General features: G+C 42.6%; 1 protein-coding gene across 4 annotated transcripts; it reads right to left on the bottom strand.

Moving 5' to 3' along the window:
• Positions 1-11,709: 11,709 nt before the first annotated feature.
• Positions 11,710-27,032, bottom strand: LOC146971872 (myocardin). Of its 4 annotated transcripts, none has more exons than XM_085801463.1 (16): positions 26,706-27,032; positions 25,571-25,741; positions 21,562-21,615; positions 20,545-20,600; positions 20,124-20,190; positions 19,165-19,290; positions 18,841-19,037; positions 18,375-18,518; positions 16,792-16,969; positions 16,502-16,667; positions 16,240-16,384; positions 15,535-16,122; positions 15,345-15,443; positions 15,060-15,197; positions 14,914-14,968; positions 11,710-14,823 (listed from the first exon to the last, which is right to left on the bottom strand). In XM_085801463.1, the coding sequence occupies exons 2-16, from the start codon at positions 25,623-25,625 to the stop codon at positions 14,387-14,389; spliced, it is 2,505 nt and encodes an 834-aa protein (XP_085657589.1). In that variant the 5' UTR covers positions 25,626-25,741; positions 26,706-27,032; the 3' UTR covers positions 11,710-14,386. The 4 variants fall into 4 exon arrangements, with proteins under 4 accessions (XP_085657589.1, XP_085657590.1, XP_085657591.1 ...); XM_085801464.1 differs by having other exon boundaries at positions 15,060-15,161; XM_085801465.1 differs by having other exon boundaries at positions 15,345-15,407.
• Between the last annotated feature and the right edge of the window lie 929 nt (positions 27,033-27,961).

Below are 27,961 nucleotides of genomic sequence, written 5' to 3'. Positions count from 1 at the left end.
AGGGATTGGCTCACCTTGAGCATGCAGGTGGGTTAAGGTACATGTGCATTTGCACAAACAGAAATCCAGGCATATTATCCAGTCTGTGGCGGACCGCGGTTGTTTTCTGAGCGTATGGATCAAGGATACAGGAGGTTACGAGTAGTGCTCCTATAGTGCGTATGACCTTGAAGGGATGGAAGCGCTTATATCCTCATTAACATGGATGCATCATGGCTACAGGGCGAATACACCTTTCAGCTCACCCTGGTTCACAGCAGAATTAATAGAAAAGGAGTTAACAGTCGTACACGAAGGCATACATGCGTACATGCACTCAAAGAAGCAGCCAGGCATGCACAAACCCCAAGCATCTATTTTTCATTATTACAATGCTATCAGCTGGAGGCAAGGTTGGGCTGTGTTACACTGCAGCTGCACACGGGCTGAGTGTGCGAGGTGGGCTGTCATTGACACTCGGGCTCAAACAAGAGACGTTGCTAAAAAGTACAGGAGAGAGCCAGCGGGGAGCAGAGAGGCAGTGGTGAGCAGTGTAGTCTAATACACAACATCCTACGCTGGAACTCAGCTGTGTCCTTCGTGGACACACATAGCTACACACTCACTCAAGCACATACAAGACTGCTTGTGGCAGAGGCTTTGTTTTATCTGATTTGGCTGTAATCTTCCTTCTACAAGATAATAATTCTCAAGAAGGCAAAGCTACAGCTCAGGTGCAGCAGGCAGTTTAACAAAGTGCACAGCAGTCATTCTGTGCCAGGTCCTGTCCAGCGTCCTGTTGAATTTAATGCTACATGTATTATTAGTTGTTTGCTGCAACATGTTCAGTAATATGTCCTTGTGTAGATGATCTGTAGTAAGTGTTCAAGTTAAGTATGAAGAATGTGCTGCACAGTTTGTGCTGTTACTGTGATATCAGTGACACACACAGTAGCTACACAGATATTTGCACTATGTATCTTTCATGACATACAGTACATCAGATGCACTTAAAGTTCTATAGTATATGCAATGTGAGAAATTGCTGAAAAAAGTTTGCTTATGCTAAATGCACTAACAGATGTGATGTGTCAGGACTGTCAAAACAAAAGCTACAGAGGCTGATAGTGCTAGATATTCATTAACAGACAGGACAAGACAGTAAATTAGACAAGACAGGACACAAAGTGATCTAATCTTCTGACAAAATAAAAGAGGTCAGTTCAGTTCTGAAGCCAATAACAGCAACAACAAAAACGTCACCAGGTGTCCCATCTTATATCTTTGCCACTTAAATTTTCTCTAGCATTATTTGTTAGGCGTCCACGTCACACCTTTTTTGATTTGCTATGGGCTACTGATGTTCATTGCGGGAATGAGAGCTCAATGCACTGCAACTCAGTTTGGCAACATGTGTGCTACAGATTCCCCCCACAACAACGGTATTGTGTTCAATTCTGACTTAACTACAAGTGCACCCAGCATCATTTTTACAGGGTTATATTTTGCTTTTATTTCAATAGCAAGAGTCAAAGCAAAAACAGTTAAGTCAGAGAAAGAGAGTTGATGAGATGGCCCAGGGCCTCCAGACTGGGCTGCCACAGTTACGATTCTGCCTCCTGGTTTTTGCAGCGCATGTGTCAGATTGATGAAGATGTTTTCTGAACTTGCTGTGTGTTTGTTTGCATTTGTTTTCTCAAGATGCAGTGCATTGAGCTCTCAGGGCCACCATACTAATATCTAGTTCCTAAAACACACATACACACAGATCCAACAGAAAATTGGCTCTGAACGGCCTGTAATGTTATCTTTGATGTGTTATCTTTCTGATGTAATGATTGTGGGCTGTTTGAACCGTATTATAAAGATCAAAAAACCATTACTAATTTGGGTTTCAATTTCGACTGAGTTTCTAAAAGTTTCTAAGATTAGCATCATTGTTATGCAGAATAACCTGACAAGAAGAACATCAACACTTAAATTAAGGTAGAATAACTATTGATTATATATGGTATTAAAGGGTTCATGAGTGTAGGAATAAATCATAATTCTGTAAGATTCCCTCCTGGCAGGACTGCTGCTGAAACACAATAAAAATGTTCTTGCGGGCTTGATTTTTCTTTTTTATGCCTGGCTAACAAGCCGTAGTAGTAGCCCGGCGGTGTTGCCAAAGGAAAGGAGCATATCATTAGCTACAGGTCGTGGGGTGATAGGTTACATGTTCAGGGCTGCAACATCCCTGTGTGGGTACCGAGCTGCTGGAACATCAGAGTTTACACTGATAATAATATCGCTGCCCTTCTACATTTATACATATGCATGTGAAGAGTATTTAATGCCAGTACAAAATGATTAAACACAGAAAACAAGCAGCATGAGCCAGTTCCACAGATTTTCAGTATAAAGCCCACCCACCTCTGGTGAAAATCCAAATCCAGATACTTTGTAAAATGAGCCGATAGATACTAGCTGTGTTGAGACATGTGTCATATTGCACTATTGTTTTTTTTTTTGCTTTTGTGCATAAATGGGGGCTTTAAAATGATGCAATGCCCTTTAGATTTCCACTTTTGCAGTAACATGTCTAAATTTCATATTAAAATATTCCCACAATCTCCGAAAGCATATTTTTATTATAATAAACCACTCTAATGGAAAATACTGTCTATATTTATCCCACACTCACCCTACAGCATACTAGTAAGATTTTCAAGATAGGGATACTTACCAAAAAGCCTCTGGGTTACTTTTTTTGTTGGTAGAAAGCAATGTGAGAGCTGCACAGAGGACTCATTTCAGGATAATAATACAAAGCACTGCAGCAGTAAATGATAAAAAAATTAGACACAAAATCCTCAGATGATCCTTATGTTCTTTAAAAGATCCTGGGCAGAGTTCAGCACAACACTCTGACTGAGAGTAGTCGTCAAAGACATACTCTATGTATAAATGAAACTGTGTTCATAGAGTCCATGGCCTTACATTCCACTCTATCTGACGGGTCTAAATTGGGGTAGCACATTATGGTCTCTATGAAGTTTTTATAAACCTTTCATGAAGTCTCTGGTCTTGGGATTACAGTTGGAAACTTGAAAAAAAAAATAAAGGTAACACTAAGCCCGGAAAAAATACAGTCGAGACAAGAAAAGGTATAGTTGGTTAAGCTTTTATCCCACAGGGTAGTGAAGCTCAACTGCTGACTGTCAAGAAGCTTGGTTGGAGCTGTTTAGGTTCCCGCTATTGTGGCAAAGGTCACTTTAAGCACCAGTACATCAAAAGCATGTCTACCCACTTGTTTTGTGACTGCACAGAGCCTAATAACGCCAAATTGGGTTAGCCTTGAAAATGAGGCTCTCTTTTTCCTTGCACCTTTTTTTTCCAACTAAAAAGAGGCAAAACATCTGTGTTACAGAAAGACTGTTCAGTCAAGCCCTGTTTTGGTGCTAATTAGCCCAATTAGCCTTCCTCATCTCACACAGTTTTAAACAAAGACAAGCAGCAGCTCTGCTCAGCTTAACCAGCTCTACAGTTTGATGTGTGGTAGCGCTGGAAAGCTGCAGAAGCCTCTAGTTACAGACACAGACTCAGGCTACTTTAAACAGTTTCGGGCATCCTTCCTTCACAGGATCAAACTGCACCCGTCATGTCTTTTGAAATACTCTGTGTATGTCCCTTTAGCAAGATTTCAACACAGAAACGCGGTTTTGTACAGTAGTACACTGCAATGTGGAGGTAAAACTCCCACTGCTGTAATGTCATGATTAGCAACGCTGAAGGGTACGTTCCATATTGGTCGTCTGTACTGTGTGATAACAGATTTCATGAGGAGGTGCAAATTAACCAGTTAGATACAGATGAACAGAGAACTACAAGGAAATTAGATGTTCTGAAGAATAATTAATCATTCCTCAACAACAGCCTCTTTACAGAAGCAGTTTATCATCATGAATCAAGTCACATCTTCTCTCATTTCTTCCTCTGTTATGAATAATACAAATTATACCAATTACTATTTACAAATGTTAGAAATGTGTACAGTGAGATACTGATCTGGCATATTATTATTTCCACCATATTATAACAGACACAACAATAACGGAGAGCAGCATTTGAATTTCCTCCTTGGGGTAGTGCAGCAATAAAAATTCACTAGGCTTTGCAGCAGAAAGCAAGATTTACTCATGTTGTATGTCCAAAGAGGAAATGATACAGTTGTGTCAACCAAGGGGGCAGTTGTCGGTCTGAGAAGTGAAGCTCACTTCCGCGTTCAAAAAACTGCAATCCCCTCGGCTGTCGCTGGGGGCTGGCTCCAGAAGGGAGCAACTCCAATTGAGCCCCATGTTAAAATAGACGATTTTACAGCTTTAAAAAACATATTTACAGCCTGGTACATTTCATTTTTTTGGTCTCAACCGATAGTTTCTACCCCCGCACACACTCTGAGGGGGGTGATTTTTTTTTAAACTCTACCGTTTTACTGTTATTAGGTTTAAAGTTCTGGCCAATCAGGGCGCAGAACCGTTGAGTGACAGGTCCGGCGACCGCTGCTACGAGGCCAGTGGGCGGGCTCTCGGCCGGCCAACGGCCGCACCGCTCCAAATATGGCAAGTAGAATCCAACATGGCGCGGCTCAAACCCCCGTAGTAGCGGCACAAAACAGACTCCCCCAAACCAATGGGTGACGTCACGGGTGCTACGTCCATTCTTTTTACAGTCTATGGTGTCAACATAAAAAGTACAACATTATTTTTGAATGCCTTTGCTTCACCTGCTACTGAGTTAACTGCCTAAAACCAATAATCAGTTCACTGTGTGTGCACATTAAATAGATTTATTATACTGATTGATTATTGTGTTGTTGTTTTTTTAAAGAAATATCTAACAACCCAAATAAAAAATGGTAGTCCGTTCCCCAGTGTCCAACAATGCGCACTGCCTGTCACCCACTGTCTTTATTGATGATATATCCTCAATGTGCAGCCAGGGGATGTGGAGTGGAGACGATCGTCAATACCACTAGATGTCACACAGGACCACCACCAATACTGACCAAAACAAAGCTTCAACAGGTGTGTCCGACCTCCACCTGGCCTCTCTACTCATGCTCAGTAATTTACACCAGGGATTACCAAACTGTGGCACAAGCTGCTGCTAAGGGGTGCGTGACATGAAAAGAGTAATGACAACACTATGGTGTTATATTTTACTAATAAATAAATACATCACTCATTATTTCAAATGGGGTTTTCACGGTGTAAATAGCAAAATTCAAGGAAAGCATTTCTAAACCTGAATAAAATAGGTTTTAAACAATGGTTTTGATAAAATAAATAAAAACAAAAATATCCAGAATGCAATTGATAAACTATGCCTATGCCTTTTTTTTTTAAATGTGTCAGGCAATGGGGGTGTGTCATCTAGGTCGGAAAGTAGAAGGGGGTCCATGACCTAAAAGGTTTGGGAACCACTGATTTACACCATAGTCCTGGGGTGTCAAACTCATTTTAGTTAAGGGGCCACATACAATGTCACAAGCGCAATTTGATCTCAAGTGGGCTGGACCAGTGAAATAATAGCATAATATCATAAACTTTTACAGATCAACTATTGAAAGCATCCTCACAGCCATCACAGCATCCTTGTCTGGTTTGGCAATATCACAGCTCAGGACCATAGGCTCATCAAAAAGACAGTAAAGACCGCTTCAAAAATCATTGGTTCACCACTGCCAGAGGTAACAGACGTCTACACCATCCGCTGCAAGAGCAAGGCTCTACATATCCTAAAGGACTCTCACCACCCAGCACACAGCCTGTTTGCCTACCTCCCTTCAGGCAAGCGTCTGAGAAGCATCAAGTCACGCACCAGTCAAGGATAGCGTCTATCCACAGGCCATCAGGCTGCTTAACAGTAGCTCTTAGTGCTATTTTATGACTACCTATTTATTAATTGTTTTTTATAGGGTTCGAAAGGTCATGTGATTCCGTGATGCATTGTGGGCCGTAATCGTAACCATTCTTACGGGCAATGTTTACGTTGCCATGGGAATTCACGGTAGAGACCGCAGGACAGAGCGAGAGAGAAAGGACACTAATTGCTGCGTATTAAACAACATGACAAGTTTTTATCATAAATAACCGGTGTGAAAATGTTGTGAGCACACCAACATGTGTCTTGTGATGGAGGAGAAAGTAAGGTTTGGTTGTTTTGACGGCAGCTATCCAGCCATTCAGCGCCTTGTTGTGGCAGCTAATCACACAACAAGTCTGCACCATCTCACCGGAACAAAAAAGAAAAACACTACTGAAAACTCTCTACCGAGGATACTCTACCGAAGACACTCCACTACAACCACTTTCACAATGCCCGCAAAGCCCACAATGCATTGCGGTTTCCCCACCCCGTGACGTCACCCTTTCGAGCCCTATTGTGTTGAGGGGTTGAAGAGGTGTCTGGCACACTGCTTTTCATTGCATTGAACTACAGTACCTTGAATATACATGACAATAAATTAAACTACGGTAAACGGATGGAAAGTAGCTAGTAAGCTAAATCCGGTATAAGGCATCTCTTCTCATTTCGAGACTAATGTTATTTTGTACATTGTCCCTGATACAAATAAACTTATTAAACTAAATTAATAACCTAGAAATAACGAGAACTCTAAATATTTCCTTTATTTTAAATACCGTAAACCCCCCTTTTATGAACAGCCTGAAATTTCTTGAGAAAAAGACTTGCAATTTCAACAATATTATGCCTCTTCCAACCTCTATGTAGTTTTCACTCCTGGCAAATTCATCCCGTGGGCCAAACTGGACCCTCTGGCGGCCGGTTTTGGCCCGCGGGCCGTATGTTTTGGTCCGATGAAAGCGACCGCTTTACGCAAGTAGTGACGTCACCGCCGAGCGAGAGGCGTTGACCTCGCTAGCATAGCATAGTGGAGCTAGCAGTTAGCAATAGCAACATTTGCCAAACAAATTCTTAATATAATATTTTTTGACAACGAGACAGCCAACAATATCGTAGCTATAACGTTGCTGTAGCCAGGTGAAAATGAAGACGGACACTGATGTTCACACACCCAGCAGCGAGTCACTTACGTAGAGTTACGTAGAGTAGAGTAGAGTAGAGTCAGTGTTGAGTTCAGCTGCAGCCCTTCAGCAGACAGACCAGTCAGCCACACCGCAGTCCAGAAACTCACTAATAAGTCCAATAGCGCTGGAGCGTAGCCTACTAAAAATACTAAAAAATATTCTCAGTCTGTGTCTTTGGACAACAACATGATGTATTCAGTAGAGGAAATCATGCTAGGTCACTTTCACCTGAACCACCTGCACCTGAGGTACTGTCCTGTGACGTCACCTATGGGGAAGGCGGGAAGGCCAGTGGTTTAAGTGGGGCAGGGGGGGCGGGGGCTCACATGCACTAACATGCACATACCGGTACATGCATTGACATCAAGACATCATTGAGATGCATGCACCAGCTAGCAGAATGAACAACAGAGAAACCTCTTGTACAGTCTGTGATAGAATGGCAAGGCACATGTATTGCATTCAGCACAATATCATGCACAGAGGCCGTTCATTGTGCTTAACAGGACAAAAAGAAGCATAAAAATAGAAGTAAAAACCTCAATAAGAAACACAGATTATAAAATAGATAATGTCTCATCAAAGCACAAGATTAAAGATTAGATGAAGGCAGAGGAGAATAGTGGTTAGGCTATAGTTTCTTTTTGAAGCCAGTTGTAGTTTGGGCAGGTTTGATCTCCAGTGGGAGCTGGTGCCAGCAGTGGGCAGCATGCTGACTCATTTCACCTGGTTTAGTTTCATCTCCAGGTACAGCTAACTGACCAGCTCCTGTAGATCTTAAAAATTGTGATTGGAACACACAGATATGTGGACGTCATCACTTCACTGCATCATAATAAATAGTAATTTTTGCAAAAAGAAGTTTAATTTCTTTAACAGAACCCACATTGTCCATGTTGTTAAGGCATGTATGGTATGGTCCTGCTTAAGTTTGCACAGTTTTGAATACTTTGAATGCTGTAGCAAGATAGTGTTCGTATTCAGGTTGTCTGGTTTGGGCATGTAAAAAAAAAAAAAAAAAGACATCAGAACAATATGCTGCCATAATGTACAGTGGTCTGCAAAGTTTTTTTTTTCTACCAATAAAACATGAATATCATTAGCCTACCACTTTGACCTCTGTGTTACCCAGTGTTGATTAATGATACACAATGCAGTTCAGTTCAGTTGCTCTGTACAGCAATAAAAAAGCAATGGTACTAAGCCCCATTGTTAAGATTAATATTAGTTATTAGATATTTAAAGCATTTTAGGGGGTCCTCTTTTTTTAAATTAGTCAGCTTGGCATGCGATTTCAAACAACTAATGAAATGCTGTAAAATATCTTCATGATAGTCATTTCCACTAGCTAGAGATGAGAAGCTGCATTCGTCTCTTTGTGAAATCAAGGACTCATTGCTTCCAAAATTACTATATATTTCAATGGAAAATCTGTCACCATTGTAAATGTAAATTGCATATTTCCATCTTGAGAATAAAAACAGCAAATAGACTGCTCGCTGCTGTCAGGCAAGAGAAAGTAGGTTTTGATTAAATGCAATAAAAATGTGTAAAATCTTCAAACATTTGCTGAAAATGATTTTGCTGACAAAATGTACTCAGTAGACCACTCCATTTAAAATTGCTGTAATTCATCACTTTATTCAAACGATTTATCACATGACTGTGTGTAAGGTGGAAAGGATCACACTTAATGACAAGCCCACAAATAATAGCTGTCCAACTCTGCAGTTCCCCTCCGCTCTACAAAGCTTTATCACATCTTTCAGCTCATTGCTTTTTCTCATGCAACTTCACTGTTTCGGCTTACTCTCACCACTCATCAGCATCAGTTCCAGCTACTGGACAGCTGCTTTCAGTTAATACGATATAACAACTGACTGTACACTACAGTGTGCATTGTGCAAAATTTAGCAATGCCTGCATTAATTGGGTGACACAGACCAAATACATATCTGCTACATGCATAAATAGTGAACTGTTAAGGTGGCTATGAATTCAGTCATTGCAGGTTCATGTGAGTTTACAGTGTGTGGATAGGAGCCGGAAGTTAAGTTCAGGGACTCATGCGCTTGCTGTCCTTTATTGAGTCGATTATAACCACACAGCTTAAATAGTAAAGGGATTATTTGATGGATTTTACATCCCATGTATTGGTTGATGTGGTACCAAATGCCTATTTTCCTGCCTGGTACTGTAAACATGATTACTGCTCGCTGCTGGCCAACTGACACATGGGCTACATTAGCTGTGAGAAATTAACATCCCTCTGCCTTCTCTCACATGGTTTATAATTGCAAAGCAAACCTCTCAGAGGAGCGCCACAGAAATCGAACCATAGCGACCTTCTCTTAGTGATCAAAGCCTACCTCAACCCCCCCCCCCCCCCCCCCCCCCCCCCCAACCCAACCCACGGCCCAGGAGACGAAACGGGAGAGCAAGGAGGGGGAGAGAGGGAGAGGTGGAAGGAGGCAGGGTATATCCACACAAACCAGCTCACGTCTCACCAAGAGCTACCTGCTTTACATATGAAACACACCTTTCTCCCTTTAATTCCCATGAAATCGTGCAGGAAGCGGTTATTGCAAAGGGGGGGCCGAGGAGGAAGTCATGTGGAACGGCTAGAAGGGCCATTACAGAGAATCCCTCATTACACCATGGTCGCAGCTTTGGAGTATTACCCCTGTGAAAACCCACTCTCACCTCTGGGTGGATAAGTCAAAGAGACTAGATTGTCTCATCTTATTTCCTCCCTTTGTGCCTGGTCTCTAGACAGGTATGGTAGAGTTAAACTTATCAACACATGAAGCTGTAGCTCGCTGTACAACCAACACACTGGTTTAGATCTCTCTGATTACTGAATTGTCTGCTGTATCTTTGTATTCCCGTCTTTGATTGGAATGGAGATTGATCCTCACACCACGTCTCGGCCTGTGATCGCTCAATCAATTAATCAACGCACATGCTTTTTATAGAGGTACCTCATTTGCAGTAAGAGTGTCTTATCTGCTGAAGATAACTATAAAGTCATCAAGTCTAAAGTGGAAAAAAGCAAATACTCTCCAAAGGCATCTTTCTTGCATTGCAGAGCAATATGAGTTGTTTGGCACGACATCAGAGAGCAAAAACATCCTGACTCATCCATCAGATTCATGTGGATCCATTAAGCCAAGCTTCTCCGTTCATTAGGAGATGCAGTTTACAGTAGAAACAGTTTGCAGGAATACTGGCAATTGAAAAAAAAAAAAAAAAATCACGGCCTGTCAAATATAGAGTACATCAGCAGTGCAGCAAGTAAGAGAAACAGCTACCACATTCATTAATAACCTATTAGCTCATTTTTAGCTGTGCTAGCAGTGTGGCACTGACAGTTGGTCCACTCTACTTTGGATCAGACTGAAATACTGCAAACAACTGTCAGATGGATTGCCTGGACATTTTGTAGTGACACAATGGACTTGAATGATCCTCTGACTTTTCCAAGATCATCACCGCCAAGTAGACAGTTTTGGTTTTTAGTGAAATGTCTTGACATTGGATGAATTATTTGACAGTAAATTTGTGCAGAAATTCCCCGTAGGATGAATCCTGCTGACCCTGATCCTCTTACTTATCCCCAAGCATCAACCCGAGGTTCACGTTTGTGGTTCAAATATTTTACAATGTTGAATTTAGTAAGCTCACACTGATATAACACTTAAAGCCATTATCCTCTTCACCCTTCATTAATTACAGAATGATAACAGGGTTGACTCCATATTTCTGAGACTACACTCTTGTCACTCAATACTTTACCCTACACAGATCGTGAGTGTGTAAACTTGTGCCTTACATGTAAAAAAAAAAACAAAACAAAAAAAACTATTCATCCCTGCTCATTATGACATGAAACATTTACATTGGAGACCCCTATGATATTAAATAGGCAGATATTTCCTGCTGGCTGGCAGGGGACACAGCTGTTGCACTGTGTGGATTTCCTTTCACAGTCAAAAGTCATGCAGGTTGGAGTAATTGGTGACTCTAAGTTGCCTGTAGATGTGAATGTTCGTATAAATGGATGTCTGTCTCTATGTGTCAGCCATGTGATTGACTGACAACCTGTCCAGGGTGCACCCCGCCTTTGCCTAATGTCAGCTGAGATGGGCTCCAACCCCCCTGCTACCCTCGAGGATAAATGGGTAGAGCTAATGGATGGATGATTGAATGATTTTAAATACTATTGATGTTTTTGTTCCTTTGGGTGGTCCTCTTCCTTATGATGATCACTAACTGGAGGTCACAGTTTACCCAGCATTTTATTTATAGTTACATTTTTGTTCCTCCACATTACAGTACTGTGTCATTATGAAGATTAACCATCAAGCTGTGTAGATGTTCATGCTGTTTCATGGACATTTAAGCCGCATATTGGTACAAATTAATATTTAATTTACTTTCTGATCATCAATATTTGATAAGACATAATAATGATATGACATAATTTGGGACAGTTTCTTGTGAGATATATATGCAATCAGTAGTTATTCCCCCTTAAAGCAATCTACTTGTTAATCCCCTCAGTGTGCCATTTTACAGCAATGAGCTGTTTGCTCAATTAACATGGATAAAAGAAACAACGTGGAACCACATAGAAAATCTATTAAGACTTTAATTTTCTTAATGTTTTTACATACACTTTGGACAGAGGTTGGTATCATTTTCATGAATAAGTTACATAATAAATAAAAGCAAACAATTTTTATTTTGTCTCACATTTCACAATAAGGCATCAATAGCAGCAGAATTGGGCAACAGAGTCTCACTTACCCAAAACAACCCTGTGTTTCCTGTTGACGTCTGTCCTTACCAGCTTCCAATCTAGATCAAGTCAATTTCAGAGCCAGTTTAGAGCAGAAGTATTAAACCTAGGTTTAATCAAACACGTCCAACAGTCTCAGGGGTTTTCCAGGAGACTCTGCACCAGTGTTCGGAAATTAAATGAGAAACAAGGAAAACACTGGTGTAAGCCCTAAAGCACTGGAAGTCACAGGAGGTAGCATCTTACTCTCCTGCCAATCAATTTTCTTTTTTCTTTTTTTTTTGATGCAGTAGGCAATGTTTATTGATCACTATGATTATCATAGTCGTTCATTCACATCTAACTGCATTTTACATAAAGCTGAAGATTTGCAAATGCACAGTTATCTTCTAATAACTCACCATGGCTGTCTTGCTTAGTAAGACACTGGTTTATCATCAGAACAAGTAACAGGCTGACAGCGAACATGACATGAACATACTGTATTGTGACCTCAGATCTGCCTGTTTCTGTGGTCTTTACACAAATCATATAGCAGTGAGCGCTTTACTTCTATTTAACACAATGTTTTGGAGACACAGCAGGGGGACAAAACACATTTTTTTCCCCAATAAAAAGTGGTCATACTGAAGGAGCCCTGGTTAGTTATCAAATATTCCAGAAACAAATGAGCCAATCAGAGCTCTCTAAAATGATTGATGGGACATGCAGCCAATTTAGGGCAGAAAAAAAATTAATGTAAATGGGATCTTGTTTCTAAATTCTATTTATCTGGTACAGCAGAGGTTAATGGCAGCTAACCTCTGTCAGATTTTTTTTCATTAATGTCATTATGTTAAGTGGGGCTGAGAATGGACATAACTCACTGAATGTGTATTATGCAAACAAATAATGTACCCATTTCTGCATGACCAGTAAATCATGTAGAATATAAAAGCAAGATCACTGTCACCATTAAGAAAATGTGCAGCATTTATGGTTATCAGCTTCACCTCTGGTCATGTGACATGTTACATATTCTCCAAACATATTACTTTGTGCTATTTCTACAGTGCATTTTCTCTTCATAGAAATGGTCATTTTGTATATTGAAATGTACAGCAAAGATTTAACAATGTCAAATAATACATGTGTGGAATTAATTTACACTAAGTGAACAGGTGTGGCCTTGGCGTTGGGTTATAAATTGCGCTAAATCTGGCTTTGCAAGTGGCAGGGTAGGCACTGAGCAGCAGGCCAGACGCTGTTGGGGGTTAATCAGGGAACAAAATGGCCACCTGTTTTTACAAAGTGATGAGGAAACTTTCACTTGTCTGAGTGGTGCATTTGGATGGGGACTATTTGTGGGCTGGTTGCCTGATTGCTCTCCTGGAGAACAGTGACTTGAACAAGGTAATGCGGTTGTTCTGATGATTACTCTGGATAACTACAATGGAGTCACTGCCCGCTGGCAATCAAACTACAGTGAAATGTCTGGTCTGAAATGTGTACACAGAAATCCTCCGCCTCATCTCTGCGTCTCTCACGCGTCGTATATTCTCCCACAGATCAATCACACCGCACGTAGACAGGCACACTTAACTGTGAGCAAACAAATAGCTACAAGTGTGTTTGGCATGAATTCTGATAAATATACATGGAAGCATTTGTGCATTGACACAATGACACAAACAAAAGCGGTCTTGTGTGCACAGTCACACATAGATGTATTGAACACACATCCTTAACAAACACACACACACAAAAGCTTGCACATTTACACGTACACGCGCACACCCACTGCCTGTTTGTAGCTTCTGCCAGTTTTCTCTCTCTGCGTGCCGACTGTGTGTCTGGCACCGGGGTTAAGGTTTGGAGCCACACACAAGCTGTGTGCTCTGTCTGGCTTTTACACACTCTAAATGGGCTTTATGAATGGCTAGGACTCAATGACACCAGGGGCCACACTCAACCCAATCCGACAACGGGTTTTGGAGATAAGTCAGAAACAACATTCTCCTGGAGCAGCCAGGAAGCATGTTTAAATTAATACGCCACCAGGTTTTCTTTTGTTTTGAACTGCAAATATTGTGCTGTGGAGTGTGTCAATCCACAGATGTGTTGCTTGTTTGCCATTTCTGGCAGAGCCCAAGTGCTTTTAAACAGTGTTCTGTACTGTTTACATGTGTGTACGGTGTATGTGTGTGTGTGCACGTGTTTAAGCTCTCGTTGCCCCATCAAAGCTCTATGTTTGATCTGATCGCTGCAATGAATCCAGCTCTCGACATTGCGTGGAGCCAGTGACTCGAACAGCCTATCAGGCATGGATGGATGGATGGATGGATGGATGGATGGATGGATGGATGGATGGATGGATGGATGGATGGATGGATGGATGGAGGCCTCTATTCACAATCTTGTGCCCTCAGTGGGATTCAAACAGTTTGCCGCATTCATAACCATTGAAAAATACAACACTCACCAACTGTACATACAAAGAAGTTGCAAACAGATATGTGCACACAAGTTCTCACCACTGCTCTATCATCAGATCCAACACTCGATTGACATTCAGATCTGAATCCAGACTGAAGTCTGACTCAACAAAGGGAGCTGTCGGTGGGGTAAGGGGGCGGAGGCCGGATGTCAGCGTTTCAAGCCAGTCAGCAGCGTCAAAGGATGTTGGGGCCCGTCGTTTCCGTGACTTCCCAGTGGACGGCAGAGGAGAGGTACAAATGGGAGGTGGGAGAGGAGCTGGGACAACCTGGTTGGGGTTTATCACAGCAGGAGATGGGGGAAGCTCCAGCAAGAGAGAGGAGCAAAGCGGTGAAGGCAAGAAATGGTCGTCCCTGTTTTGCTGCTGTGGGGCCTGGGACTGATCGGCTTGAGGAGGAGGAGGAGGAGGGGGAGGGGGAGGGCCGGGGGCAGACTGGGCAGGAGATTTATGATCAGAGACATTGACAGAGCCTAGAAAAGAGGAAGTGAAAGGATTAGATGATAAAAGATATACCGTTTTAGATGTGATGTAAATCTCTTAATTAATTGTGGGATACTCACCAACGCATGCAAGAGGCTCATCCAGAATGTCATCTATGGACTGCCGAGGGTCCATCTGTGGTCAAACAGAAGGGAAAAAAAGCTCAGTTTCCACTGTGCAACAGAAACTCCTGATGATCTCTTCTTGTGCAACTGCTAATGCTAACCTGTGCTTTCTGGATGGCCTCCTGCAGTTCCTCTTCCAAACTTCGAACACCATGCATGGTCTGCACAGGACTTGCAGTAATCTGCACAGGCAGCTCAAAGTCCTGGCCAATCACATCACATGGTTGGAAGCAAAACACCTGATTAGAAAGCAGCTATGGATTAGTTGACAGGTGGTGATGAGTTTGCGCATGCTGTGTTTTAGCAGTTTTCTGTTTTATACTTGAGTAGAGTCATCTACATTTGCGATTATTATAAGATATGTGTGAATTGATTTGTGCGTTTACCTGAGTAAACAACACCTCAGTCTGTGCATCTGTTTCTGGCTTCCCCCTGGAGCATCCCGGATCCTGTTGCAGGAAAGGATGAAGGGATCCTTCACAAGACTAGAGGAACCATAAAATTGTATTAATGAGTCTGATTCACATCCCACTAAATGAACAGTTCTTCCACACAGTCGAGCCTGTCTGTGCTCACCTCATTGCCTGCGTTTGTGGAGCGCTCCCTGGGTCTGCTCCTTATCCTCTCCCTCATCTCCAGCTCCACGCTCAGCTCCTGCTGCTGTTGCTGCTGTTGCTCATTTTCAGTTCTCCAGGGAGTCCCACACTGCAGGGGTGACGAGGACGACATGGGTAGACTGGGACTGGGTGTTCCTGAGGCGGTGTTGGCGGGAGCCAGGAAGACAGCGCTGGTGAGACCACACTGTTCACCTGGCAAGCTGACTGGCGCAGCGTTTATGAATCTGTTTGGGACGCCGTTCAGAACTCCATTTGGACAATCACCGAGAATCCCATTAGGAATTCCCCTGTCCTGGATGTAGAGCTGTTGGTTTGGGCTGCTACTTGGCGAGTCCGATCCAGAGCTGGAGCTCGAGCCAGGGCTCTGGGTGGGTGGAAGTGGGGGGCAGGGGGTAAGGGGCTCTATACTGGCACCCAGTTGGCACAGGGGAGCAGGGGTGAGGCAAGCATGGGGAAGCTGGAAGGGACGAAGACGCTGCAACAGGGCAGGTTTTGTACCGGAGACAGGAAGGCCGCGCTTACGCAGCTGCTGCCGCAATTCGGACACCTGAGGAATGGGAGAGGGTGAGGGTCGAAGGTCAAGGAACAGTCTTTATCGTAATGCATCAACTTTCATACATTTTTAAGCTTTTCAGAGCCACTCCAAAGTGATAGATAAGCTCACCGTTAGATCGACGAGATTTGCAGGGAGAAGCTCAGGTTTGGACGTGGGGTTTGTTTCCATAGGTGTGTGGTTTGTCGTAGCAGGGACAGGTTGGGGGTTCAGGGGCATCGCTCCAGAGGACTTCACAAGATCGCTGTGATCGCCACTGAACAAATGACAGAAGCATTGACTTATCCAAGGCATATATGAGTACTTACGTCTGTTTGTATAGTTGCCTCAATTTGATTTGTCCAGCTCTATTAACAGCAAACCGTAAGCATACCTGGGTACGACAGTCAGCTGTTGTGGTTGAAGCTGTTGCTGTTGTTGCTGCTGCTGGTTCTGGAGGATTTGAAGCTGGAGGAAAACCTGCTGTTGCTGCAGGAGCTGGGAACAGGCTGGGTCTGAAGACTGGGTAGAGGGAGGGTTCTTCTGTTTGGCTCCTCCACCTGGAAATATGATTTTTATTTATTTTTTAGACTTGATCTTAAAAGATCACAGTAAGATCAAGCCTTAAATAAACACATGATATTCATTTTTAGAATAACTGTAGAAGAATAAAGCTATTGGTACCTCCAGTCCCTGACCCTCCTCTCTGGTCAGGAGGAATGTACTGGTGATACTTGAGTTTCCTCATCTTAGGTTTGGTGTCCCTTGGTTTCCGTGGGCGGGGTAGGTGGTTGAAGTTTAGGGAGGAGGGCAAGGAAGAGGGCAGGGAGGAGGAGCAGGCGGGACTGGGAGGGCGAGCTGTCTGTAAAAACACACATATTGCCCATGTTTCCTAACCATACTGTGAGAAATTTCCAAATAGCTTATCAAATATCCCAGAGAAAATGTCAAGTCATTTCACGTTTGACAGTATTTGCCCCGTGTCAAGGTTAAACTCTTACATGAAATGTATAAACGCCTCACAAAACACCAAATGACAGCATGTGCTGGTTCTGACATACAGCAACGCTGCTTGTGTGTGAATGCGTTAACCTACGGGGCAAATACTGAGCTACCCCAGAAGTGCAAAGTGACAGTAATGAATGCAGAGCAGCTTAGAGCAGAGCATTGTGTTTGACAAAACAGAGGAGTGACTGTCCTGTTAGGTTAAAGACCTCCACTGTGCTCTTTTATCTTTTGTTGTATACCTGCTGTGAATATCTGTCACCATAGCAAGCACACACACAATCTAAATGTTGATTACCAGCTGCGCCAGTGGGGCTAGTATCGTTTCCACCCTGTGTGTTTGTGTGTGTGCGAGGTGTGATTTTGAGTACAGTGGCTGGTCTTTGTGTGCCTGTCTGTCAGTCTTTCTGTGGACATATTTTGTCGCTAAAATTTTGTCATCACAACCAAGATGCCATCATAAAACCTTACAGGTAGTTGAGATCAAAATCAATTCCAAAGACAGGTGTGGGCTGACCCATGATTACTGAGTATTCAAGTCAGAGCCTAATGTGGTAATAACTGCCAAGTTCTCATTCAACATGGTGACAGGCTGGAGCGGTGGTCTATAGCTTTCTGGATGAAAATATTATATATTATATATTACTGGGTGCATTTCACTGCAGTCTTGGCATTGCAACTTCATCTTGAAAATACCCAATATGAAAAAAGTCCTTATATAACTTAAATAAGCCAAAATATGAAAGCTAACAGAAAGAAATCAAGCGTAGCAGGCCATGATGTCAAGCTCTTAATCAGCACAGCGTAACTGTCATCACCTGTGCAGATCAGCTGATGGCTCAGCTGACTCCCCGTGGCTGCTTCCTATTGGGGAACTGCATTCAGAGCGCGCTATTTAAACTGCTCTAGCCCGACATCGCCTCCCTTGCTGCTGCTGCTTCCTCTGCCGGCTTTTTTGCAACCCACCTCCACCCCAGCTCCTCCTGTCATTGTACATGTTGGTTGCTCTGCTCTGTCTGGGTTTTCTTTGCTGCTCTCTGCTTATGCCGTTCATGATGGCTCGTGAAGGGCAGGGAGGTGCTCTTCCTGCCTCAGGCTTTCCACGCAAGTGCGTGGAAGAGCAGGGGGTCCCAGAACAGTACCATACCACCAAATAAAACTTGTGGAAGTAAATAAATATTATTTTGACATAGTGGTCCTGACAGAAATGGGGTTTCTTCTTTTGTGTGTGATTGTATTAGCATGCACTACCCCCACATTACCTTTGGCAGCAGGGGTGTAGTCTGAGAGGAGGTTAGATACATCCCATTTGGTCTCCCAGTGGTTACCATGGAGTTGGATTCACCCAGTGTTACACTTATAGGTTGTCTGATGCCCTCGGTTGCCGGGAGCAACGCCAAACTAGACTGAAGGCAGAATAGTGGATTATCAGAATTGACATACATGGACATTTAATAACTCATCAGTCAATAAATCTTTAGTTTAATATGCTAATCAGACTTTATTGATAAGGAGTCTGAATTCATCAGACTTTCTCTTTGCAAACAAACACAGTGTTTTGCGTCATGAGTTGTATCTATCTATCTATCTATCTATCTATCTATCTATCTATCTATCTATCTATCTATCTATCTATCTATCTATCTATCTATCTATCTATCTATCTATCTATCTATCTATCTATCTATCTATCTATCTAATTTATCAATCTCCACATAGTTTCCTCACCTGAGCATGACTGGGGCTGTGGTTTAGGGACGGGCCCACAGCTGAGAAGTCACTGAGTAACTGGTCACCTGAGAGCCCTGGCAAAGAGGAAAAGGCCGGTGATTGGTGAACACCATTTTGCTCATTGGGCGAGGAAGAGGAGCAGGAGGAGATGTCATCTTCGAAGACATCAGTGGGCAAAGGGAAAGAGGCATGACCTGAGGATATGAGAAATGAAAGGAGGTAAGGTCAAAAGGGCAGCAAAGGAGATTGGGTGGGAAATAAAAAAAATTGTGTGTAACAGTGTCTGTGTGTGCTGGTGCATGCGAATGCGTGTTGACTCACGGTTCTCCAGGGGCCGTCTGTGTTCGTGCTGTTGCTCCACAAGTCCTGGCGGATGTTGGATCCTCTCAGCAAGGTCCTGCGCCTGGCGAGCCTTCTTCTGCCTCTGGGCACCAGACACAGTCTTCTCTACAGGTGGGAGACAGAGGGAGGAATGGTGCAGATAAGTGGAAAGAAGGGGGACAGATGGGAGATCAGCAGAGAAGAGAGAGAGAGAGAGAGAGAGAGGAGAAGAGGTTGGAGAGAGAGGGAAGCAACAGGATTTCAGAACATATGTGATGTGAGCATGCACAACAGTGTTGCCACAGGCAATCAGGCCTAAATCAAACCAGCAGAGGCATCAAAAAATAGTAAACACTCCTGCCCATAGGGAGATGTATTCCCCTGGATATGAGCACACAGTCACTCACACACACACACACACACACACACAAATGTTTAAAGGGCAAACAGGGACTGTTTAGGAAACCAGACCGTTTGAAAAGCCAGATATTAAAATAACAGTTTTTTCAAATGGTAAGGTTAAGGTTGGAGGGTGTAGAGAGTAGGAGAGAAGATAAGGAGAGAACGAGAGATGAGAGCGAGAGATGTCAGTACTGGCAGAAAAGATGACTCTGATGCCTGGATGGGTGGGTTTATCATGGGCTGTCAATCACTGATATGTTTGCGGGCTGCTTAAAATGCAGCGATACAGTGTGCAACAAGGTCACATTTCTATTTAACTGACAGCTGATGAAACACAGAGGCCGTTGCCAGATTTACACACTTCATTTACTCACACAACTACTGTACAACAGAGAATGCAAGTCAGCACAGCACAGACACGATAAAATACACACAGGAGGAAGAGAGAGAAAAAAGAGAGAGAGACAGATAGGGAAATGTGTTACTATGCAGTTGTTAGGGAGCAAACAGGGTAGAGCACGGAGGAGATGGTAACATTACTGAAGACAGGCCATCACCTTGTGCAGTTTCAGTGTTCAGACCACTAGAGGGCAACTTTTGAGTGGCACCATCGTCAGTTAGACGCTGCATCAGGAAACAGCAGATCAAACCAACAGCCCATAGATCACAAAGCAGTTCATTCAGGGGAAAGTTAAATACGACTTCATTTAATACCACTCAACCCATTCAATTGTGGAAGTAACAATGTATAGTAACAACTTCTCATAACTCTTCCTCTTCCTATGAACTTGATGCAACAATGAAATGTTACAGGTAAACAACAATCTGGTCTCATTCTAGATATGATCATCAGTGCAAATTAATATAAATAACAAAATATAATATATCTGGGGAGAAAATGGCTTTGCACAACATCTTGACACTTCCTGCATCACATTCAGAATCTGAACAATGGTATAAAAATTAAATGCTACTCACCAGAGCTTCACTCTGGTCTTTCTCTGCTTTTTGAGGGGGACTGGTGGATTTCAAACCTATAGAAATAGACACGATATGGTTATAATGATGAAATGACAATAGTGCACACCAGTTTCTTTTTTCTTTTTTTCTAAATCCAAACTCCCATTTTGGTATATATCCAAGTTACAGCATGGAACATCTCAGACTCTCCTTTGTGTTGGCAGGTATCAGCATGTGCAGCGAGGAGAGAACCGAAACAAGGTGCTCTGCCTCATAACAAAATACCTGGGATGGGTTGTCATATTTCTGCACCCTGTAATACAGTGTATAACAATTTGCTGCACAGATGTAGAGACATTTATGGTAATTATGTGTTTATGGCTTAATTCATCTACACACATGTCTTCAGATAATGACTTTTAATTACTATTAAGTACATAATGTTATTCCTGAACATATGTTACCTCGGCATATTTAGGCTTGCATCCAAACTGGCACAACCCCTGCATATTAACTTCCTACTTCATTACAATTAAAAGATGCAAGGTTTTTATAGTGCATCTCTACTATCCTGATTGCTGCCGTATGTGTGGCTCTGTGCAGACTGATTAATGTGACACAATATGCAGTTTGCGTATTGTGTATATGAGAGGTTATTGTTTCCACTGATTCATAGTGAATGCATCACGTTTTGAAAGTTGTTCTAAATCTCTCCCTATTCTTAACATTGCTTGGTTAATGCTGGAATAATTGTTCAACGAGTTATACAGTTGTATACAGATGACAACATTAATTTTCATTTAAAGTAGATTTCTGTATATTCAGAGGTTTCAAAGCTCATACCCAAAAACAATTATGCTTCAAAAGTGAAATCAAAGGAAATAAAGCTGGCTGATATGGTTAAACCTACATAGACATTGAGTGATCAATAGGCAATCATCTTTCTGTGGAAGAGGTGACTTGAAGATCATTAATATGAAATCCAACCTGCGGTGTAGATGGATCATTCACTGTTAATGATACACATAGACTAACCGGGGTCTGCATTGATTTCACTCTGCCTTCGGTTCTGAATCCTCAACTGCAGGACTGAAAGAGAAGAACAGAGGTTCAGCAGGCTGTGTGGAAAAGATGATGAAATATTATGAGTCACACTGATGGAACAGTAAGTTAGCATGACTTCTGTTTAAAGGACAAATAATTTGGGAAGAGAATTCATGCTGACGCGGAAAGGTAAGAGTTAAGCAATGCAAGACAGCACGGTCAATGTTAAATGATACCGGCTTGGAACTTATATTATCTCATGACTTTGCAGTGCTTGTAGATTATGTATCTCCTTGCATGCCTGGGCACACAGTACACACACAAACAGGTGAAGCAAGGTGGGGCTGGACTCATTACACCATGTGGATCTCCCCCCATGATACATTTCGGTCAGTTTTGAGACCTGAGAGGCCTGACGTGGGGAGGGGGAGGACTGCGCGGGGGGTTGAGGGCAGTAACTATTTATCTCTCAGTATGTCTATTTCTGTTGGTCCCATCCCCCCGTCAGCTGTCCCACTCTCTCCAGAAGCCTCTACATCCCCTACTCCTCACGTCATTCTCATTTGTGCTGCTAACCATACTCTTCCTGCTTTTCCTGCCTCTCTGTCAACTCAAAACAAAAGTTTAACAAAGTAGAAATCTAGATTTAGATCAGATTTACACACTGTGCTCTGTCCTCATTACAAACTAGAGAAGCAGTGGTTGCCAGGGTTGAGTGTCAGTTTGATATTAGTTTTTGCACATCTACTACTGTTTTTGTATTTGTACAGGGGTCTCAGTAACAGTCTTGAACTTCATTCTTAATTACATAACATACAGTGCACAGCACAATAGTTACCGGTTTAGGATCAGTCACAAGAGAAATCTAAGTGGCACTGTTAAAGGACTAACTAGAAAAAACATCAACAAAAAAGTTATTTGACTCAGATTTGGTAAAATAATGACTACTCTCTTCTTAAAATAATTCAAATTAAACAAACAAAAAAAATATCATAAGTATTCTTTGGCTTGCCACTCACTGACACATAAAAACTGTGGCAAGAGGTCACAGGAAGACATTTTGTTTTAAGGGGTACAAGGCTTTAAGGGATTTAACAGAAGGATTAGCAGGTTTTCTTAAAATGTATTTACAATTAACATTTAATTTATATTAACCATGCAACAATATGTGTGAGATTGGAAACAATTTATGTCAAAGGTCAACAAAAACAGATTGTTCTTGACTAAACAACAATATCAGAACTCAGACAAATTGAACATTATCACATAACACAGATTGCCTGATAATACATCCCAACATCAGTTTGATGGACTGGTAAACTGATAAATGGATATTCCTCATGCTCAGCTATGTACATACGTGATTTCAAACAGAGCAGCTGCCATAAAGAATCACGTTTTCCAGCAGGTGTTTGTACACCTAGGGGACTGTCTCTATGTCATTGCCTCGCCTCTCTATTTTACCAGCCGTTTGCGACAGCTGCCTGGGAACACAACAGTGGCTGCTGCAACTTGTTGGGAAACTCTTATTATGCAGATAGCACGTGAAGGGTTGTTCAGAGCGATTTGTCACAGAGTAGTGGCTGTATCCTAAAGTTGTATTCAGTACGGTCATATTCTTGAATTAGTGCACCATTTTATGCACTTTTTTTTTATCAGTTTCCTCCAAATGATCATCTTTACTGTTTTTCACCAACTTTCAAACTCATCACCTACAATCATATTTTGAACTTTGCTGTGGGTAATTTTGAATGTTTAAGATACTTCAAGAACACATTTACAAATATTTTTCACTTCTGTATTGCCAGTGTGAGAACATTGTCATGGACCTTTCCCCGACTGTTTTTTAATGAAAAGGGTTTCTTTTCTTGAACTTTTATGCTTGTTTCTGCCTCTGTTGCGCTCCCCTACAGCACCAACAGTGTGGTAGTGTGTAACACCAGCTAACGTCAATAAACGACCGGTTCCCAGCATGACAGACAACACAAACACCTATGGGCAATTAAACAGCTTTATCTGGTGAAGCCCGACAAGGAGCGTCATCAGAGTGCTCATGAAGGTTAACAGTGACTGTTTTTGCTAGATAAATAACATTTAATAACATTTTACTTAATATGCGTCTAACATGTCGATTAATCACGTTCAGTCTCGTGGGCAACTCGCAAGCACAGGAACAAGATGCTGCAGTTCACTCAAAGGCCACTGGTGTCACTAATTTAAAAAAACAGTTTTATGGGTGTTATCTGGGATATACTTTTAAAATTCAATTTAAATCAAATGTTAACCACAAAACCATGCTACTCTTCTACAGAAAGAAAAACACCAATAAACATATATTATTTGATAACAAAGCTTTGGTGTCAAAGTCTTACAAATATTTCTCTAAGTTGTTTAAAGGCCCTGAATGTATATTTCCTCTATTATCTTCTTTCTTTGACTGATGGGGGTCCTTCATGAACACGATGTTATGTTCTGACAAAGTTTGAACACAGTGGTGTCTGGTTGATGGTTTACATAAGAGTTTTCAAATGTTAATGTTTTTCACTTTAATTTGTTTTAATGCTTTAGTGACAGGACACAGTTAGAAAAAGGCTAACGTCATGTTCTGCTGTGCACTAATAGGGATTTAGCAGCATTTTAATCTAAATCTGATGACCGGAGTGGGATTTTGCTTATGTTGCCAGACCATTGTCTTTCAAATCTGATGAAACCACACAATGCAGCAGATTAGCTGAGTTTGTCACTGTTAAATTCTTAATTAAAAAAAAATAATCCAAACTTTTTCTTAGAGTCTTGTTTACGTCAACATGAATATTTTGTATCATTGGAGGCTTTAAAGTAAAATAACTTTCCAGATAAAAGCCCACTCTGTTTTACCATGTGAGTCAACAAACCAGCTGTGTCTTGTTCAAAGTGTCACCCAGCAAAACAGAGAGATCTCAGCTGTCTCCACGTCTACTCAAGACGTCTCTGTCTGTGGGTGCACGAGTCACTAAATCCATTGACCGTGATCAATCTTCACATCCATTTGATCACATGATACCTAATAGCCTTCATAAACTCTTCACCTCTACTGATGCTAATAGGTGTGTGTGTATGTATATGTCTGCCTGTCTTCTGCTTAACTGTTTGTTGTGTCAATGGGAGTCCCACTACAAGTCTTGAACTTAACTTCCAATATCATAACTTAACATACAGCACATTGCCTGGTAGTTTCCAATATGGTGTACTGTCTCAATGTTAATCAGACACTGACATCATCAAGGATCAAAGGACCAAAAGTAAAATGAAAAAACTGTTTTTCAACTTTTCTCTTGTAAAGCTATTCTCACTTCCTCAGGCCTCTGACAGTATCCAACGGTTCAACACCAATAAACTGATATTCCTCATGCTCAGCTATGTACATACGTGATTTCAAACAGAGCAGCTGCCATAAAGAATCACGTTTTCCAGCAGGTGCTTGTACACCTAGGGGACTGTCTCTATGTCATTTCCTCACCTCTCTATTTTACCAGCCATTTGTGACAGCTGCTGGGGAACACAACAGTGACTGCTACAACTTGTTGGGAAACTTGCATTACGAAGTTATGGGAAGGGTTGTTCAGTGACTGTATCTTTACTTCAATGGGAATATTTATAGAGGCTCTGAATTAAAAAAGACCTTCCTGGTAAAGGCTCACTGTCTGTTTTACAATGCAAACCAGCCTATGTCTAGTTTAGTGTCACACAGCAGCAGCAAAGAGAGATCCCAGCTGTCTCAGCCAAGACACCTCTGTCTGTGGGTAGCAATCACTAAATCCATTCGCCGTGATCAATACCTACACTCTATTGATCACATGATAGACAACATGACTGACTAGCCAATAACCCTCACAAACTCTTCGCCTCTTTATATTGATGCTAATATTGCCAATTATGCCACAGATGTAAAGCCACTGCTGTTGGACAGTAAATCCTGCTCTCCTTTAATTGCCAGGAGCTGAGTCCCCGGGATCCTCACCTGAGCGGAACTTGTTCCGAATGAGGAGCGACCTCTCAGAGGCCAGCAGTGTCATGGTGGAGGGAGGGAGGAAGGAAGATGCAGGGGAGTGAGGGAGCGAAGCAGAGAGAAAGAGGAAATTCCTGGTGTCACGATACCAGGAGGAATGGACCCCTCTCCTTCTGTCTCTGGCTGTTGGAAATGTAAGGGAGCAGAGGAAGCAGGAGAGTGAGAGAGACAGATGCTTGTTAATCCACTGATAGACACAAACCGATATTGATAGAGGCACACAAAGCACAGCGGAGATAGATTGAGGGGGAAATACAGACGCAAAGCCTCTCAGACCCACAGGCAGACTGAACACTGTGGTGAGCTGCTCTGGCAACAGCAGGCCTCCCTATAGACAGCCTGTCATAATCACACAGAGAGTCACAGAGGCCCACCCACAGAGACAGAGCTAACGACACAGAGAATTAAACAGACAAGGAGGCTTTTAGAGAGACCGAGCGAGGAGCCAGAGGAGGAAGAGGAAGACGAGAGAGACGAGCTCGCATGACTGACGGAGACAGAAGCCCCAGCCGATACTCCAGACGTCAGAGCTGGAGGACACTGATTGTGACGGACAAACATGAACTGGCAACACCTACAGCATCGCACCACACATTTGCAGTGTGACAGCAGGACGGTGAATGTGTCGCGCACTGAAAAGAAGAGGAGCTGACTCTCAAATAGAGAGAGCTCGGAAATCTACATAAGCTGCATTAGTGCACACACACACAACCTGTTAACAATATTGATTTGAAGCAGCCAGCCACAGAGCACCCAGAGGAAGCCTGTTTGAAGGGAGTGGACAAACACACACATACACACACACACATTCAAAACCACACATGTTCTTTGGAATAGCTGAGGTGATGCATATTAAATCACCAAAATGCTTTTCTATTCCCAATCCCATAAATGCACACATCTGATTTATTTACAATATGAAGAGGCTGGAAGGAGGCCGCTCACTCATTAATGCAATCAAATAACAAGCAATTGATTGAGATTTCCCGTCTAGCACAGGCATAATTTCTTAGTAGGGCACTGAGGCACAAGAAGTCACTGAAAACACTGAGAGAATAAAAGCAAGAGAATGAAAGAGAATACTTACAGGAAAAGAGAGAATTGAGTCCCTCGGGGGAAATTGGAGTGGATTTAAGATTAAATTGAGAGAGGTACGAGATTGGAGGAAGAGAGGAAAAGAGAGAACTTCGTAGTGCGTTTAATGACGATTTCTTTCTTTCATGTTCTTTTCATATCCTTTTTTTTTTCATTCGCCCCGTTTCCACACTTCTCAGTTTTCTCTGTTCCCAAAGGTGAGCTGCAAGGAGAGAAAGGATCTGTGGTTCCTCCGTCCCCTCACGATAGAAACTCACCCTCTCTACCTCTGCCTCTCACTCTCTTCCCCTCTCCCTCCCCAACTGCCCCAAAGCATCCTGGATCCTTGGTGCCAACTGTGTGCGACTGTCAAACTTCAAACCCCCACCCCCACCACCCCTCTGTGGCCTCAAACCCCCCCCCCCCCCTCCTCACCTCCTTCTCCCTTACAGCAGCCATTCACCCTCTCCACCTCTCCTGACTTCTCTGAGGGGGCACATTCAAACAATAAACACTTTTGTTTGGGTTTGTTTGTTTTGTTTTTTTTGCACGACTTTGTCAATAGTAGACGCACTGATGAAGCCAGTACAGTCATTTAGCGTTAGCAGCTGAGGTGACACATAATGTGATGGATAGAAAAGTGAAGGCAGGATAAAGAGATGGTTTATTACGCGGCGGCGAGAAAAACCCGGGAGTGTTTTGGACTCACATCAAATCATGTACTGCAGAAGGACTGCAAGGCTCATATGCTCCTGTCAAGATACCTTTGGGTCACCCTCTTAAAGTGATTTACTAGCTGGTGTTTGCGTGCACATATGCGTGTGTGTATATGTGCGTGCGTGTGTGTGTGTGTGTGTGTGTGTGTGTGACACCTCAGAGAGTCACAGGTCAGTAAGTCTGTGTCGGTCAGCATAAAGTTTACAGTACATATCAGCACTGGTGCAAAATCAGCCAGGTTTCACCGCGCTGTTCGATCCTCCAAAACAACTTGAGTGAACATGAAGGAGAGTGTTTGGCGTATGTGTGCATGCTCTCTTACATGTGCCAGAGTCCTATGTGTGTGTGTGTGTGTGTGTGTGTGAGAGAGAGAGAGAGAGAGAGAGAGAGAGAGAGAGAGAGAGAGAGAGAGAGTGTGTGCCTTTGGGCAGCAGAGGAGGGAGGGAAAGTGGGGGAAGTGAGGTTGTAGCTGGAGCACCTGTTCCGTCGATTTGACAGACAGGCCGGTGTGTGCTGGTTCAGCAGGTCATGGAAGGGGGAGACAGAGGGGAG

The sequence above is a fragment of the Trachurus japonicus genome, chromosome 16 (genome assembly GCF_045865225.1).
Source record: "Trachurus japonicus isolate A0001 chromosome 16, Traja_1.0".
Taxonomy (NCBI): Eukaryota; Metazoa; Chordata; class Actinopteri; order Carangiformes; family Carangidae; genus Trachurus; species Trachurus japonicus.
This window is presented reverse-complemented; position numbering and strand designations above follow the sequence as displayed.